We start from the raw sequence: 14,680 nt of genomic DNA on the forward strand, positions 1-14,680 counted from the left end.
TTCTTAGTTTACCAAAATTACCCTCCTGATTCCAAGAGAGATTATCAGACTTTATTTACCCAAATGATTCAAGTTTTCTGACTTTCTATCAGATGGTAATATGCCATCCATATTTTTTAAAATGTCCTTGGAGTCTACGGTACATAAGGAAAGAAAAGGCACGATGCATCTCATCCGGCATTCTTTCTATACAATTTCACAGAAACCTATCAACAACAGAAACGCACGATCCCAAGAAAAACAGAACTCCCTTAGGGATAACTTTTTTCACTTCCTCTCACACCTCTCATCACGAAGCATCACCCCCACATATTCATATGTACTGGAGAGGAGACTGTCTAAAACATTTCAAAGACTATTTCAAAAGCGTATTATAAGCCAAAAAAAAAAAAAATCTAAAAAAGAGCCACTCTTCCAAACAAAATGTTCTGAAACAGAAATAATATAGGTATGCATATGGATCGTACACAGGTTCTTACACACAGACACATCCATCTTAGATGGAAAAACTTACCAAAAGATTGGATGCACGTCTCAATGATATCGTCCAGGCTGGCTCCCTTGCCGAAGTGTCCCAGAGACATCATCATTCGGAACTGAGCTATCTGGGCCAAGTTGAGATGAGAGGGAAGAGGGTTGCTTGGCTTCACCTCTAGTCTTGCTTTTGGGGTAGCATTGCAGCCATGGGGAGGCTTCCTAAATGGAAAAGGGACAATCCAGTGAGTATGAATCTTGAAAGAAAAAAAAAAAGGCAGCCCGGGGAAGGAACGGCGAGCTCCGCAGGCAGGTTGGAAAAGAAAAGTGGGGAGAGATAAGACAATTAAATCCCGGGAGTTGGGCTGGGAGAAGGCATAACCCTCCCACTTGGCAAATGCACCAAACAGACCGCAGTCTGTTAAAGAGACATTGCCCCTGCGAATGGGAAGGTTGGAGTTTTGCGGAGCTTAGAATTCCGACCAGAGGCTCGCCACTTTCAGGTCCAGGGTGTTTCTGTTTATTTGGCTTTACTGTGAGATGATCCTAATTTTCAAAGGAGGAATGGGGAGACCGGGAGAGAGCGGGGTGAGGCCATTTTTCTACCTTTCTTCGGTAGAGGGGGATTCTCCTGTTTTCGTCCTCAGGTCCCTCACTTGAATTTTAAACTGTTTTCCTTTCCATTAATCTTCCCCAGAAATGGCTCGATTTAGCCAGGGCCATGCCATAGAGGTCATACAAAGTCAGGATATTCTAGTAAAACCTTCAACCTATAGAAAGATTTTTTTTTTAATAAGGGGATTGGTGGAGGGGCAGAAGGGAAAAATGGGGAGGGAGAAGCGTAGGTGGTCCAAATTGGAATCAGACCAGATTTGGGACTAGGTTTTCACAAGGATTCTCTTTAGGTTTTAAGTTGCTTTTTCTTATTATTGGTAGCACAAAAAAAATCATTCCTGGCCATTTTACTATTAGAAAGCCCTTCCATCAAGGGAGGCTGTAGTGTTTATCTTCACTATATTAGAAAAAAAAGGAGGGGAGGGGGCACTGTACTTAACGCCTGGGGTTCCACAGCTGGATTTCATTGGGTCTCTGAAATTGAATGGGTAAAAAAAAAAAGTTTTTAAAATTACCTTTTTATTTTCACTAACCTCTAACTTAGGAGTGCTCAACTGAGGTCCAAGGAGTTATTAAAATTTTTTTTTGATAACTATATCAACATAATTGATTTCCTCCTACCTCCTGCAAGAAGCCTTTCCCAGACTTCTTTAATCTTAACGACTTCCCTCTGAGATTATCTCCAATTTATCCTGCACCTATCTTGTTTGTACATAGTTGTTCACAATTTGTTTCTGTCATTAGATTGTAAGATCCTTCAAGGTAGCAATTCCACACACACCCCCTTCATTTGTTTTCCCAGAGCTTGACTAGTGCCTGGCACATAGTAGGTACTTAATATTAATTAAGTTGATTTGCCTTGACTTATACATTTACAAACATTGTTCTTAGAAAGGGTCCATAAGCTTCACCCAATTGCTAAAGTGTTCCATGACACGAATGAAGTTAAGAGCTTTGGATTTTAGATAATTTCCCCAGAATTCAGTGTCAAGTTCAAGTCTGAATGTGGACTGACTTCAGGGACTCTCCATCATCCCCTTTTTATTTTGATAATTCAATCCCTTGACTTTAGCTCTAAGTGGGGACAATAACTGTAGTGTGCAGAGATGCAAATTTCGATGTATTTTGCTTTTATTCTCTCTTCATTTTTCAAAATCATCATCCCTACAAAAGGTAATATTTTGTCATGAGAGACTTGTTTGGGTAAAAGGGCAGAAGCTGACCTGCAAGATGTTATCATTTAGAAAGGAAGCAAACATTTATTAAGCACCTACTACGTGCCAGTCTCTGTGCGGAGCACTTTACAAATATTATCTCATTTGGTCTTCACAACAACCTTGTGAGGTAGGTGCTATTATTATCATAACCAAACCAGTGAGAGGGAAGAGAGGAAAAAAAGAAATGAAACTAGCTTTCACCTTGGTTACTTGTTATGAGTACAGGTGAAAGTATGTGGAATAAAGATAGAGCAACAACTATTTTTTTTGCACCCCACTCTGTGTGGTAGTCTTGAGGAGGATACCAAAAAAAAAGGATAAGATACAGTTTCCTTGAAAAGGAAAATGATAAATGTTGGAGAAGATGTGGGAAAATTGGAACACTGATGCATTGTTGGTGGAGTTGTGAACTGATCCAACCATTCTGGAAAGCAATTTGGAACTATGGCCAAAGGGCTATAAAACTGCATACCCTTTGATCCAGCAACACCACTACTAGGTCTGTATCCTCAAAGAGATCATAAAAAAGGGAAAGGGACCCGCATGTACAAAAAATATTTATAGTAGCTCTTTTCATGGTGGCAAAGAACTGGAAATTGGAGGGATACCCATCAACTGGGGAATGGCTGAACAAGTTGTGGTATATGAATGTAATGGAATACTGTTGTGCTATGAAAAATGATGAGCAGGTGGACTTTAGAAAAACCTGGAAAGACTTGCATGAACTGATGATGAGTGAAGTGAGCAGAACCAGGAGAACGTTGTACACAGAAACAGCAACATTGTGCGATGATTGACTATGACAGACCTAGCTCTTCTCAGGAATACAATGATCCAAGACAATTCCAAAAGACTTGTGATGGAAAGTGCTAACCATATCCAGAGAAAGAACTATGGAGTCTGAATGCAGATCAAAGAATACTATTTTCACCTTTTTTGTTTTTGTTTTTCTCGTGGCTTTCCCCTTTTGTTCTGATTCTTCTTTCACAACATGATTAATGTGGAAATATGTTTAACATGATTGTACATGCATGACCTATGTCAGATTGCTTGCTCTCTTAGGGAGAGGGGAGGGAAGGGAGGGAGGAAGAAAAATTTGAAATTCAAAATTTTACAAAAGTGAATGTTGAAAACTATCTTTACATGCAATTAGAAAAATTAAAATACTATTAAGGGAAAAAAAAGATACAGTCTACTCTAGAGGAGGTTACAATTGAAAGTAACTAACTAGGTGGAGAGAGCACTAGCCTTGGAGTCAGGAAGACTTGAATTCAAATATTACCTTAGACACACAATAGCTGTGTGACCCTGGGAAAATCCAATTAACCTCTCTGCCTCAGTTTCCTCATTTGTAAAATGAGGGGGTTAGACTTGATGGCTTCTAAGGTCCATATGATTTAGACTAAGAGATAAAGCTTATACATACATGAGATGATAAGTAATGGGAGAAGAGCCAAAACACCAATATAGAATAGTACATAGAATTAAATGCTATGAGAGTTGAGAGAAAGAGGAATTTCCAGTTAAGGTAGCCTGGAGAAGCTTACTGGAGAGGGTAGGATTTTTGCCTCTTCTAATGGACATATGGCACGCTCGTGGTCACTTACAATGAGTAATACAGAAAAAACGAAATCTGAGGATATCTGTAGATTTCATTTAGATAGTCTGTTTAAAGGCTATCATGGAGCCTCTGCATTGATAGATTGGTAAATGTTTAACAACTGGCTTTCTGGGAAAAAATGTATACACAACAGACTTTTAAATTTAATCTGCATTATTAACATTTTCTTCATCACTTTCTTAGGTCTGGACAATAAATCAAGCCCTGATTTGCCCATTTCCAAGGTGTTAACGGGGCAGCTAGGTGGCACAGTGGATAGAGTACTGGGTCTGGAGTCAGGAAGACTCACATTCCTGAGTTCAAATCTGGCCTCAGACACTTACTAGCTGTGTGACCCTGGGCAAGTCACTTAATCCTCTTTGCCCACTTTTCTCATCTCTAAAACAAGCTGGAGAAGGAAATGACAAACCACTCCAGTATCTTTGTCAAGAAAACCCCAAATGGGGTCATGGAGAGTTGGACATGACTGAACAACAACAAAGGTGTAAATGTTCATACTGGGAATTTAACAAATGGCTTCCAAAAGTTGGTTGAACCTGGTTCCAGCACAACCCAGAACCTATGTCACTGAGAGTGGATCAGGCTAGGATCCATTCAGTCAAGTAAAAATCAATAATTGTTTACTGAGCACCTACAGTATACAAGACATTGTTACGAATTAAAAAAAATTAACCAATATTGCCTCTGCAGTGTGAAAGATCTTAGCAAAGCAATGTTAGTTCTGAGGGATTCAGTCAGGTTTATAGCCATTCCTCCTATGGGCCAACTCACTTTGAAAATCTCTCCTGAATTGACTTCTTCCTGACATCCAGAAGGATTCTGGGCTACCTCTCTATAATCAAGGAATATTTGAGTATAATAGAATATTGCTATAAGTATAATATGATTAAGAAGATAAATCTTCCAGGGAGGAGAGCATCAGAGGGAAGGACAGGGGCAAAAATCAAACTATACGTTCCAAAGCCTAATAGAAATGGGGAATCCTAATGCCTCAGCTTGCCTCTGTTAGTATGGAAGAAATGAAAAGTAACAGCATTGGCTACACAATCTGAATTGCTTGTCAGTGTCAAACATTATTCTTATCTTATCCCACTGCATCTCATCCCATCGAGGCCTATCCCACCCATGGACCCAGATAACCGAGAGTTGGCTGAAAGTGTTGTTCTTTACCATCTATTTAATACAATGAAAAGGAAGCAGGGGCCAAAAGGAGAGAAATACAAAACTGCTGATTATGAGGAGGCAGGGAGAAATAGGAAGGAGGAATAGAGACACAAGAAAAGAGTGGCCTAATCCATTTTCCATTTTCTTCTCATTCCTGTTACTTTTGCAAGAGATCATTTATTGGGTCACTTTCTTCAAGTGCTTCTTTCCCTAGAGGCTTGCTTATAAAGAAATGTAAATTAATAATGTGAGAAGTTTCATCCCAGCCAACTCACTATATACATGCACAGCTAGTTAAAGTGGGTGGGCCGCTAAGAATTGAAACTCCTGGTCTGATCTCCCGCTTTCCTCCCTAGGAGGAAACCTACCTAGGTAGGATGTGAAGTCCCCTCTAGGTCCTGTCCTTGACCAGCAGATTCTGATAGCAGATGAAACAGATATAGATGGGAGAGTTTTCAAGGAGAAGCTGCAAATTTCTTTTGTCAGGGATATTGTACACGGGACTGATGGCAAGAGGTTGAATCAAGTGCTAAGGAATTTTCCAACTTGGAGATTTCATGAATCTAAAAGCACATGAACACAAGACTATAATTCAAGTAGGCTGAGTTCTAATCCTAGTCTTGACACTAATGAGTTATGTAACTTCAGATAAGGCACTCTGCCTGTCTGCCCTTACTTTCTCCATGTGTCAGTTAAAGAATTCAACTCACTGAGTTCTGTGGATCTTTTGATTTTCAAAATAACACGAGAAGAGGGAAAAACTACTCAGATTCCATGAATGAAATAAGGGTCTCAAATTGGGAGAAAGATATGAAACTAAAATTCTTTGACTATGCTTCCTCTTCTGTTAAAATAAACCATAGAGTTGACTTCATAGAGAGGCTGCTAAAGATAAAGCCTACTGCTGCTCCTTCTGCCTTTCCTCTAGATATTATTTTAGCCTCCAGGAAAATTTGATCCTTTGGGGAAATTACAATCAATGTCTGATCCTTCAGAGCTATGTAATTTTCAATTTGTCTACCCTGTTTTTTCACCTGCTTCCTTTTGGCCATTTCATTGCAGACCAATTTCTTGTCAAGCAAAGGAAAGAAAAAAAATGCAAATCAAACCACTTTGCATCATGTGAATAGCTCTTGGGAAAAGCTTGGCTGGGAGAGAAGGCTAAAAACTGTGGTCAGTTCTGGGCTCATCGCTCATCTACACACACTCATTCTCTGCCAAATGCTTTGCAGGATGGTGGAAATAAGGAGGATCACATCTAATTTGAGCCGAAAGGCATTGAATCAAACCCTGTCATTTTACAACTTAGGCCCAGAAAGGTTGAATTTCTTACCCATTGTCGCACAGATAGTCAGTGTCTAAAACAGGGTTGGAATTCAAACCCTCCTGTCTCCAAATCCAATACTTTATCTGCTATACCATCTAAAAGATGGGGGATTTCTGCCCATTAAGTCTTAGTTTCTATACATTTGATTAGCCATTCATGATAGTGCTACAGCTGATGAGACAAGAGTTCATAAGGATGGTTTGAGGAGAAGTGAGATGATAACAAGAAGAGAGGCAGCAAGGAAAAACTTGCTTGGGGGACTCTTCTCAGCTGTTATTTTACAAAGAAACATTATAAAGAGAATTGTACAGGGAGTAAGTCTGGAGGGACATGGTTAAGAGTGATGATGGCCTGATGCAAGCTGAAGAGGCTCTTTTCCTGTCATGGCTGGAGAGAAGCTGGAGAAGACAGAGAACAGGATGAAGAGGCCTTCTTTCATGACAGAACTGTCTTAACCTTTATCTTGTAAAGAGAACAAAGAGCATTCCTAAGAAGAGACTTGGCTTGGTATCTTGAGTGAACAGATTGGTGAACCTCTGTTTCCAGAAGTAAAAACATTATCCGCAGCGACAGCGATGATTAGAGGCTTCCAACTTTCTAACAGATAAAATGTTGTAAATAATTTTTATGTCTTTGTGTTCCTATTGATTACATGGTTAGTAAATTATATAATCAGTAACTTTAATATTGTGTTAATCCCAGGAGATTAGGAATTTTGACACAGAGAGTAAAAAGCAACTGCTTATGGAGAGTTTTCTCCATTTTATTAAATAATATATAATTAATTGGGATGAGGGCTCTGAGATAACTGATTGATGAGAAAAAAAGTTGAAATTTTGTCAATTAATGAGAAAATATACAAATATGTCCCTGGATTACACTAGAACCTGGCATGTGGTAATGAGGCTAAGGGTTGACCTACAAGTGAATGCGGTTGACTCCATAATCTGCTTGCCTGTGTATTACACAATGTAGATTTATCATCCTGAACTGCAGTCCTCATGATACCCTATAGACTTCTGGGCTACCACCTCACTATCAAAGAATTCTCAAGAAAAGAACACAGCATTTGCCTCAACAGAACATAACTCAGATGGCAAATTGACGAGGATCCAAGGTGAATCACTCAGTAGACCACAAAGCTAAGTAGAAGTGACTTGGGAATTCCCCATACCTTAACTCACCTATTAGTGTGGAAGAAATGAAAAGTGACTATATTTGCTACTCACTTTGGATTACCCGTAGGTGTCAATTATCTATTTTATCTCTATCCCATCCCATTCCTGGCCCCAGGTAATTGAGAGTTGGCTTCAGTGTTTCTTCCTCCCACATCTTTAGTACAATGAAGAAGAAAGCAGGTCCAGCCAGGCAAAGCAATAGAAAAAGCAATGGCTCCCCCTAATTATCCAGTTTTACATATGAAAACATTAGGATAATAGAGAGCTCTAGTCAAAGTTTCATCTTATAGGCCTAGCGATCTCTCTCTGGTAATGTTCTCCACAGTCATCAATGAGAGAAAACTGGTTATCAAAGTCAGCAGAGGTATATAGGTCCAGAGACTGGGAAGCATCAGAGGAGGAAAAACTAGGAACTCAAAAGGAAGTATTTAGGGAGAAGGAGGATCTTCAGTCATTTCTAGCTTATCGATTTAGAGCTGGAAGAGGCCTTAGAAGTAACGTGGTCCAATCCTTCATTTTACAAATAAGGAAACCCAGGAAAGTTAAGTCACTTAACTACAAATAGGAAGTTGCTTAACTATGATTTGAACTCAAGTGGTCCTCTGACTTCAAATCCAACACTGTTTGAAGGTAAAAGATGAAAAGCAAAATATGGGAAAATGTCTGGGAAATATATAAGATCTGCAGAAGCTTAAGAACCCAAGGCTTGAGCATGATGGGCAGCAAAAGCAATAATAAACCTCAATTACAAAATTCAATCAGGCACCAAGAGGAAAAAAAATCCTGGAAAATGGACAAGTAATGGGTTCCTTATACTATGAATCAAGAAACATGGGTTCTCTTGCCACTGACTCATCCCATTTAAGGCCTCATGACAAATCCCTGGATCTTTCTGTTTCTCCATGTCCCCTTTCTACAGTATGACTGCAGATAACAATACCTTTGTAACAATTTACAGAATGTTTTAAAAATCTTGCTATGTAAGACACTAAGGTGGTTAACCTTCTAAATATAGACAAAAAGATAGTTTCAAAGTCTAGCACCCAAAAGGTAAAGTTAAAATTATGGTGGAGCCTTGACTCCTTCCCTCCCACCACACCAAGATAGCTTAAAAATAATCTGGAAAGTGTACATTCCAGAAGTTTTAACAATCTGCTTTCCTGCACAACACACTTTTAAGTTTAATCTGCACTAACATTTTCTTCATCACTTTGTTAATTCTAGAGGACCAACAAAACAATAAATCAAGCTCCCAAGTGTAACAATGCTCACACTAAAAAATTAGCACTCTGTTGGCCAGCCAATATGAACTGACTCGATCACAGCGCTAAATATGGAATAAAACACCTAGGTTCACTTACCTTACTGATTGCCTGTGTGAGTAACCGTGGGCAAGTCACTAAACTTCCCTGAGCCTTATCTGTTCAAGAAGGGGTTAGGTTCAGTGGCCTCTGAGGTTCCTTCCAATACTCATGATCAGCTCTCTGCAATGGGGTAGTAGGCTCTCCTAGGGATAGTTTGGATGGATGGAACACCTTTCGGTCTGAACTCCAGCCTAGGAATCCTGGAGGTGGGCTGGAATGGGAAAATTGAAATTCCCACAACTTTATTTTTAATGTATAGTGAAGACCTTCTGAGTCCTTCTTCCAGGGGCAAAGTGTCCTAACACAGGAGGGCTGTTGGTAGATTGATACCTGCAGCAGCTTAAATTGCCAGAGGTTTTGTGAGTCGCATCTCTGGCGCCACCAAGTCCACTCCCTGCCTCCGAGCCAGGCCACCCTCACCTACATATTCACACATATTCACCTTCATTCTTCCATCCTCCCAGGCTTTAAAAACTCTTCGCAGTAAGTACATCTGAGTAGTTGTTGCTTAGGTAAGGGTTGACGGGTTTCCGTCAATCTTTCTCTATCTCCCCTCATCAGATCGCAATCTTTTTGAGCCAGGGGGCCAGGTCTCCTGCACCGCAGCACGAACCCCAAGGCTTCTAAAAGTTAGATGTTCAAGGGGAGGGATCTGGGACCCGGTTCCAGGTCGGTCCGATCCGCAAGCTGCCGCCAGATGGCGACGTTTGGACCCTGTGGGTGCTGCAGGTGCGGTCCACGGAAACTCCGCAGGGTGCGAGAGGGACCCGGAGCTCACTTAGTTCTCTAAGTGCCCGGGGAAAGAAGGAAGGCCAGGAGAAGCAAAGGAGGGTGCGGAGAAAGGGCGGGCGAGATCAGAGATCCCTTGCCGAAAAAGTAAAGGGGACTTGGGCTAAGTCTGGTTCCCTGCCTCCATCCTGCCACCCCAGAAGGCTCCCGATTCCCCATCCACTCCTGAGTGGGGCACCGGGAGTGGAAGACGCTTTTGTGCTTTTCGCACGCTCTCGGTCCCCTCGGCCCCTCCCCCCAGCCCCCGGGGCTTCAGGACAGATGTTGCTTCAGGACAGATGTTGCTACCCTGTGCCTGTGCCCACCACCCCCACGCAGCATCTTGCCGAGAGCTCGGGTAGGGGAAGGTGAGAGCGGGGCGGAGGGGAAGGGACCGGAGAGAGGGCGGCTCTTGATGATCGCGGCCCCAGAAGGCAAAGGGGCCCGAAGCAAGAAAGTTAGGTGCCAGGCGTGGGTGCACTTGGCACGCGGCGGGCGGACTGTCGGGGGGCGCAGGGGAGGCCGGAGAAGGCGGTTTCTAGCCCTCCGCAGTTGAGCTATCCCGGGGCCTTGCACTTACCGCGGAGTTTCTCTCGCCTTCCCCAAGGTGCCCATGGCCATGGCCCTGGCGCTTGGCTGCCCGGCTCACCTAGCGAGACGGGGGCAGGGAGGCGCGGGGCGCGGTGCATAGCTGCCTCCACGCCACGCCACCGCCTCCTTGTCTCTCCTCCTCTCTGGGCAGCGCTGCACCGCCCCTCCTCCCGCTGTCGAAGGAAACTGAGCTGAACAGAAGGACTCACAGACACCTCTCTGTCTCTCTGTCTCTCTCTCTCTCTGTCTCTCTGTCTCTCTCTTTCTCTCTCTCACCACACCACCTGACACACTTTGATGTTATCTCTCCTGGTAGAAATAGCTGCTCTCTACTCTTGATTCTCTGAAACCTCTTCAAGTTCCCCGGTATTGCGGCCTAGCCTGGCTGATCTCTCTCTTTCACACACATACACACATACCGAGTTCTCACTTTTCCCCTTCCCCCTTCTTGCTGCTGGGGAAAGGGGAAGATAGGGTTCCTCTGATACCTAACTTTTCAAAGGAAACTTCACTCCAGATCACCAGAAACATGCCCCACTTCCCTGCCCAGACTGCAGTACCAGTCTCTCACTGGTCTGTGTGTTTTTTCACTTACAGATTGCAAACTCCTGGAAGGAGTCTGTCTTTTGTATTTCTCTTGAGGCCCTTTGGTCCACTACCAGCGATTAGCTTGGGTCCCTTTTTTGTTGGTGGTGGTCTTCACCTGTGATTCAATCTATGTGGGGAACTCCCAGCAAGGAAATTCCCTCTACTTATGCAGATGGGCAATTGTTTTGCAACTTCCAGTCACAAAGAGTTTATTGGGTGGTAATTGAGAGAGTAAGTGATTTGCATAGGTTGACACAACCAGGATTTGTCCTGATTTGAACCTGGGTCTTCTGGACTTGAAAATGCTTAATAAGTTCTTTTTTGATATGAGTTCAAATGCAAATTAGGAAGTTTCTTCAATGAAAGAACCATGATGCCCTAGGAGGGTTTGTGATATTCACTCTCAAGATGTCAGAAGGCTTTTCTGTCCCAGTTCCAGAGGAGCAGAAGGAAATTTTGAAAGTGAAAGAAGACCATTCTTGGAAACAGGAATCCAGCCAACCAGAAAACAACTGCCTTACCCAGGAGATCTTTGGGCAACATTTCAGACAGTTTTGCTACCAGAAGACAACCAGGCCCAGAGAGGCTTTGAGCCAACTATGGGTGCTTTGCTGTCAGAGACTGAAGCATGCAAAGGAGCAGATTATGGAGTTGTTGGTGCTGGAGCAATTTCTGACTATTGTGCTCCAGAAGCTCCAGGCCTTTGTGAAGAAGGGTTTCCCACAAAACAGAAAAGAAGTAATTATTGTGTGGGAGGAGTTGGAGCAACAGCTGAATGAACCTGGACAGCAGATTTTAGTTGTTGCATAGACTAGAAGAACACTAAAAGCATCAAGGAGCATCCCAGGAGTCACAAAACCTTGAGCTGAAGTGCGAATCTCAGGATCCATATCCCCTACAAGAGAATGCTGTCTCTGTTTCTCAGGTTTCTTCTTATCATCAGGGGGAACTCCTCAGAGACCAGACGGTGGTATCAGTTTTTAATCCTACTCAATCCCAGACATCAGTGAAGACTGAGGAAGAAGTCCAGTTCCTTGTTTCAGAAGAATGGCAATGTTTTGACCCAGCTCAGAAGAATACATATAGGAATGTGGCAATGAAGAATTTTAGGAACCTTGACTTGCTGACTGGAGGAATCACGATTAAAAATGGAATGTTGCTTCCAAAGCAAGACATTTCTAAAGAAATCGTCCCACAGGAAGAGGTCTCTTGTGCACTGAAAAGAGATTGTTCACCTCAGATCCTTGTTGGTCCTCCTGTAAAAGCTGAAAAAAAAAACATTAAATTTTTGAATACTCTTAAAGACTGTAATCCTGGGGACTTATGGTCTAGAATGGACATCTCACCAAAAAATATGCTGCAGGTGACATCATGTGGAAAGAGAGGAAAAAAGACAAAGGAAGAGTAAGTGAATTGCTATGTGGTCTTACATTCTCTGGTGATTTTGATGTTGATAAAGAAGATGAAGTTGAGTCACACCCTGCTAGAAAGAAGCAGAAAGTAACTACCATTACAGAGAAGAAATGGATCTAAAGGAATATTCAGCCCAATATTCCAAGCTGATCAGCACTGGATTCTGGAATTTTGAATCTCAAAAGTAAGATGCCAAATCCAGTCAAGTTTTTTGAATTTTTTTTGATGATGAAACATTTAATTGTTGCTGAAACTGATCATTATGCTTCTCAGAAAAAATGTTACCTTGGAAGTTACAGTTCAGGAAATGAAGTATATTTTTGATGTTCTTCTTTTGAGTGGATATATTTGTCGTCCCAGGAGAGGAATGTATTGGAAAACTTCAGATAAAGAGCAGAGTCTTGTTAGCAATACAATTAGAAAGGAAAAATTTGAATTAATATTTTCATACCTCGGTTTTGCAAATAATAATTACCTAGGTCAATCAGACAAGTTTATGAAACTGAGACCTCTTATAGATAAAACGAATAAAAATTTCCTCTTACATGCTCCCCTGGAGGAATATCACTGCTTTGATAAATCGACATGTGAATGTTTTAATAGTGTCCGATTCTTAAATGGTAAACCTATTAGAATTGGTTATAAAATATGGCGTGGGGCAACTACCCAGGGTTATTTAGTTTGGTTTGAACCGCATCAAAGTGAACCAGTCCTGAAAGCAGATAAAGATCATGATCTTAGTTTAGGTGGGAAATTACTAATGAACTTTGATGGTGTTCTCTTGGAGCGAGGACGGTATCCTTATCATATATATTTTGACAACTTTTTCACAAGTATCAAATGAATATCAGCTCTGAAAAACAAAGGAGTGAAGGCAACAGGAGTAATCCCTGATAATAGGACTGAAAAATGTCCTTTTATGAAGGCAGAAAAAATGAAAAAAAAATATTTTTCCCATGTAATTTCTTAGGTCTAAGAAGTCACACAGGTTTTTTATTTCTTTTTCAAAATAGTTTTGTACTCAATTGAGAAGGCCCCATGGTATTCTTGAGCTTGATGTAATCAACACACTGTCATCCACAAACAAGGTAATCTAGAAGTCTCCATTTCTAGAAAACTTTTCTGCACAAGACATCTTCTGTAACAATGACAAACACCTTTGTTGAGTATACATTTATTTTAGGCCTCAGTTGATCATCCATTGGACAAAATTATCTTTGTGGTTCCATTTATTAGGGAATCTTGTATAAATTTAACAAAGGCATGAGAGAGAGAGATCTTTGAAGTCTATATTTTGCTCAATGAGAGGCATTAACATCTTTTGGAAAGATAGCTTTGAAGTCTATATTGCTCAGTAATATGCCCTTTGGTAATCAATAAATATTAATTATAATTTTTTAAAAAAGAAAGAACCATGAGACATGAGTACTTTAAGGCTGCTTGGCCTATTGTGAGTTCCTGTGGTAGAAAGGCCAAAGTGAAAAAACAAAACAAAACTTAGTGGCAAACCTTCTTGACCTGAGTCTTTCTGGGCTAGACTTCCCTCCCGTGAGAGTCACGAAGACTTTCAATTTCGGAAGGACTTGGGGGCCTTTGTCATACTTTGGAGAATTCAGAGTCACTTCTAGATCAGGATTAAGCATAGGAGCTGACCTTTAGCAGAATGGATGAGCCACTTTTTACATTTCTTTCTAGTGGTACATGGCGAGGCTTGACATCACTTTCAAACACCCCCTAAGGAATAATTAAAAATAACTAACATTTATATATCTGCTTTAAGGTTTGCCAAGCACTACTCATACACACACACGTACATGCAATCTCATTTGTTCCTTACCACCCTGTGTTGTTTGTTGACCAACTTTCTGTGATCACTGGAGAGGTTTGCCATTTCCTTCTCTGGCTCATTTCACAGGTGAGGAAACTGAGGCAAACAGGGTAAAGTGATTTGCCCAGGATCACACAGCTAGTAAGTGTCTGAGGCTAGATTTGAACTCAGGTCCTCTTGACTCTAGACCTGGCGCTCTATCTACTGAGCCACCCACCCAGCTTCTCTTGTAAGGGTCCTTAGAGGTTATCAAATCAGATCTCATTTTATATACGCAGTAGGAGACTATATTGTGCCTAAGGAAGGAAGGAAAAAACATTAAAGTGCTTACTATGTGCACTCTATCCACTGGGCCTTACAGGGTTTCAGAAATACCTGAATTACAGTCTTGGCCTCTGATGGTCATGGAACATATCACTTAACCTCATAGTGCCCCAAGGAAATTCTCTAAGACTGTATGTTGTTTAAATTGCTAGCCTGCATTGGTAAAGGGAATTTCCTCACTGGGAGTATCTTAAACAAATATAATCAC

At 41.5% G+C, this 14,680-nt stretch overlaps 1 protein-coding gene across 1 annotated transcript in view; it reads right to left on the reverse strand.

Annotated features, from left to right (window-relative positions):
* RASGRP1 (RAS guanyl releasing protein 1) overlaps window positions 1-10,349 on the reverse strand; it is a 119,544-nt gene extending 109,195 nt beyond the window's left edge. Inside the window, exons 1-2 of the mRNA XM_036769527.1 lie at window positions 10,309-10,349; window positions 515-696 (exon numbers count right to left, since the gene is read on the reverse strand). Of these exons, the coding sequence (XP_036625422.1) occupies window positions 515-696; window positions 10,309-10,349 (223 nt within the window). The remainder of the gene's footprint in view (window positions 1-514; window positions 697-10,308) is intronic.
* Window positions 10,350-14,680: the final 4,331 nt, after the last annotated feature.

This window comes from Trichosurus vulpecula, chromosome 8 (genome assembly GCF_011100635.1).
Source record: "Trichosurus vulpecula isolate mTriVul1 chromosome 8, mTriVul1.pri, whole genome shotgun sequence".
In the NCBI taxonomy this organism is placed as follows: Eukaryota; Metazoa; Chordata; class Mammalia; order Diprotodontia; family Phalangeridae; genus Trichosurus; species Trichosurus vulpecula.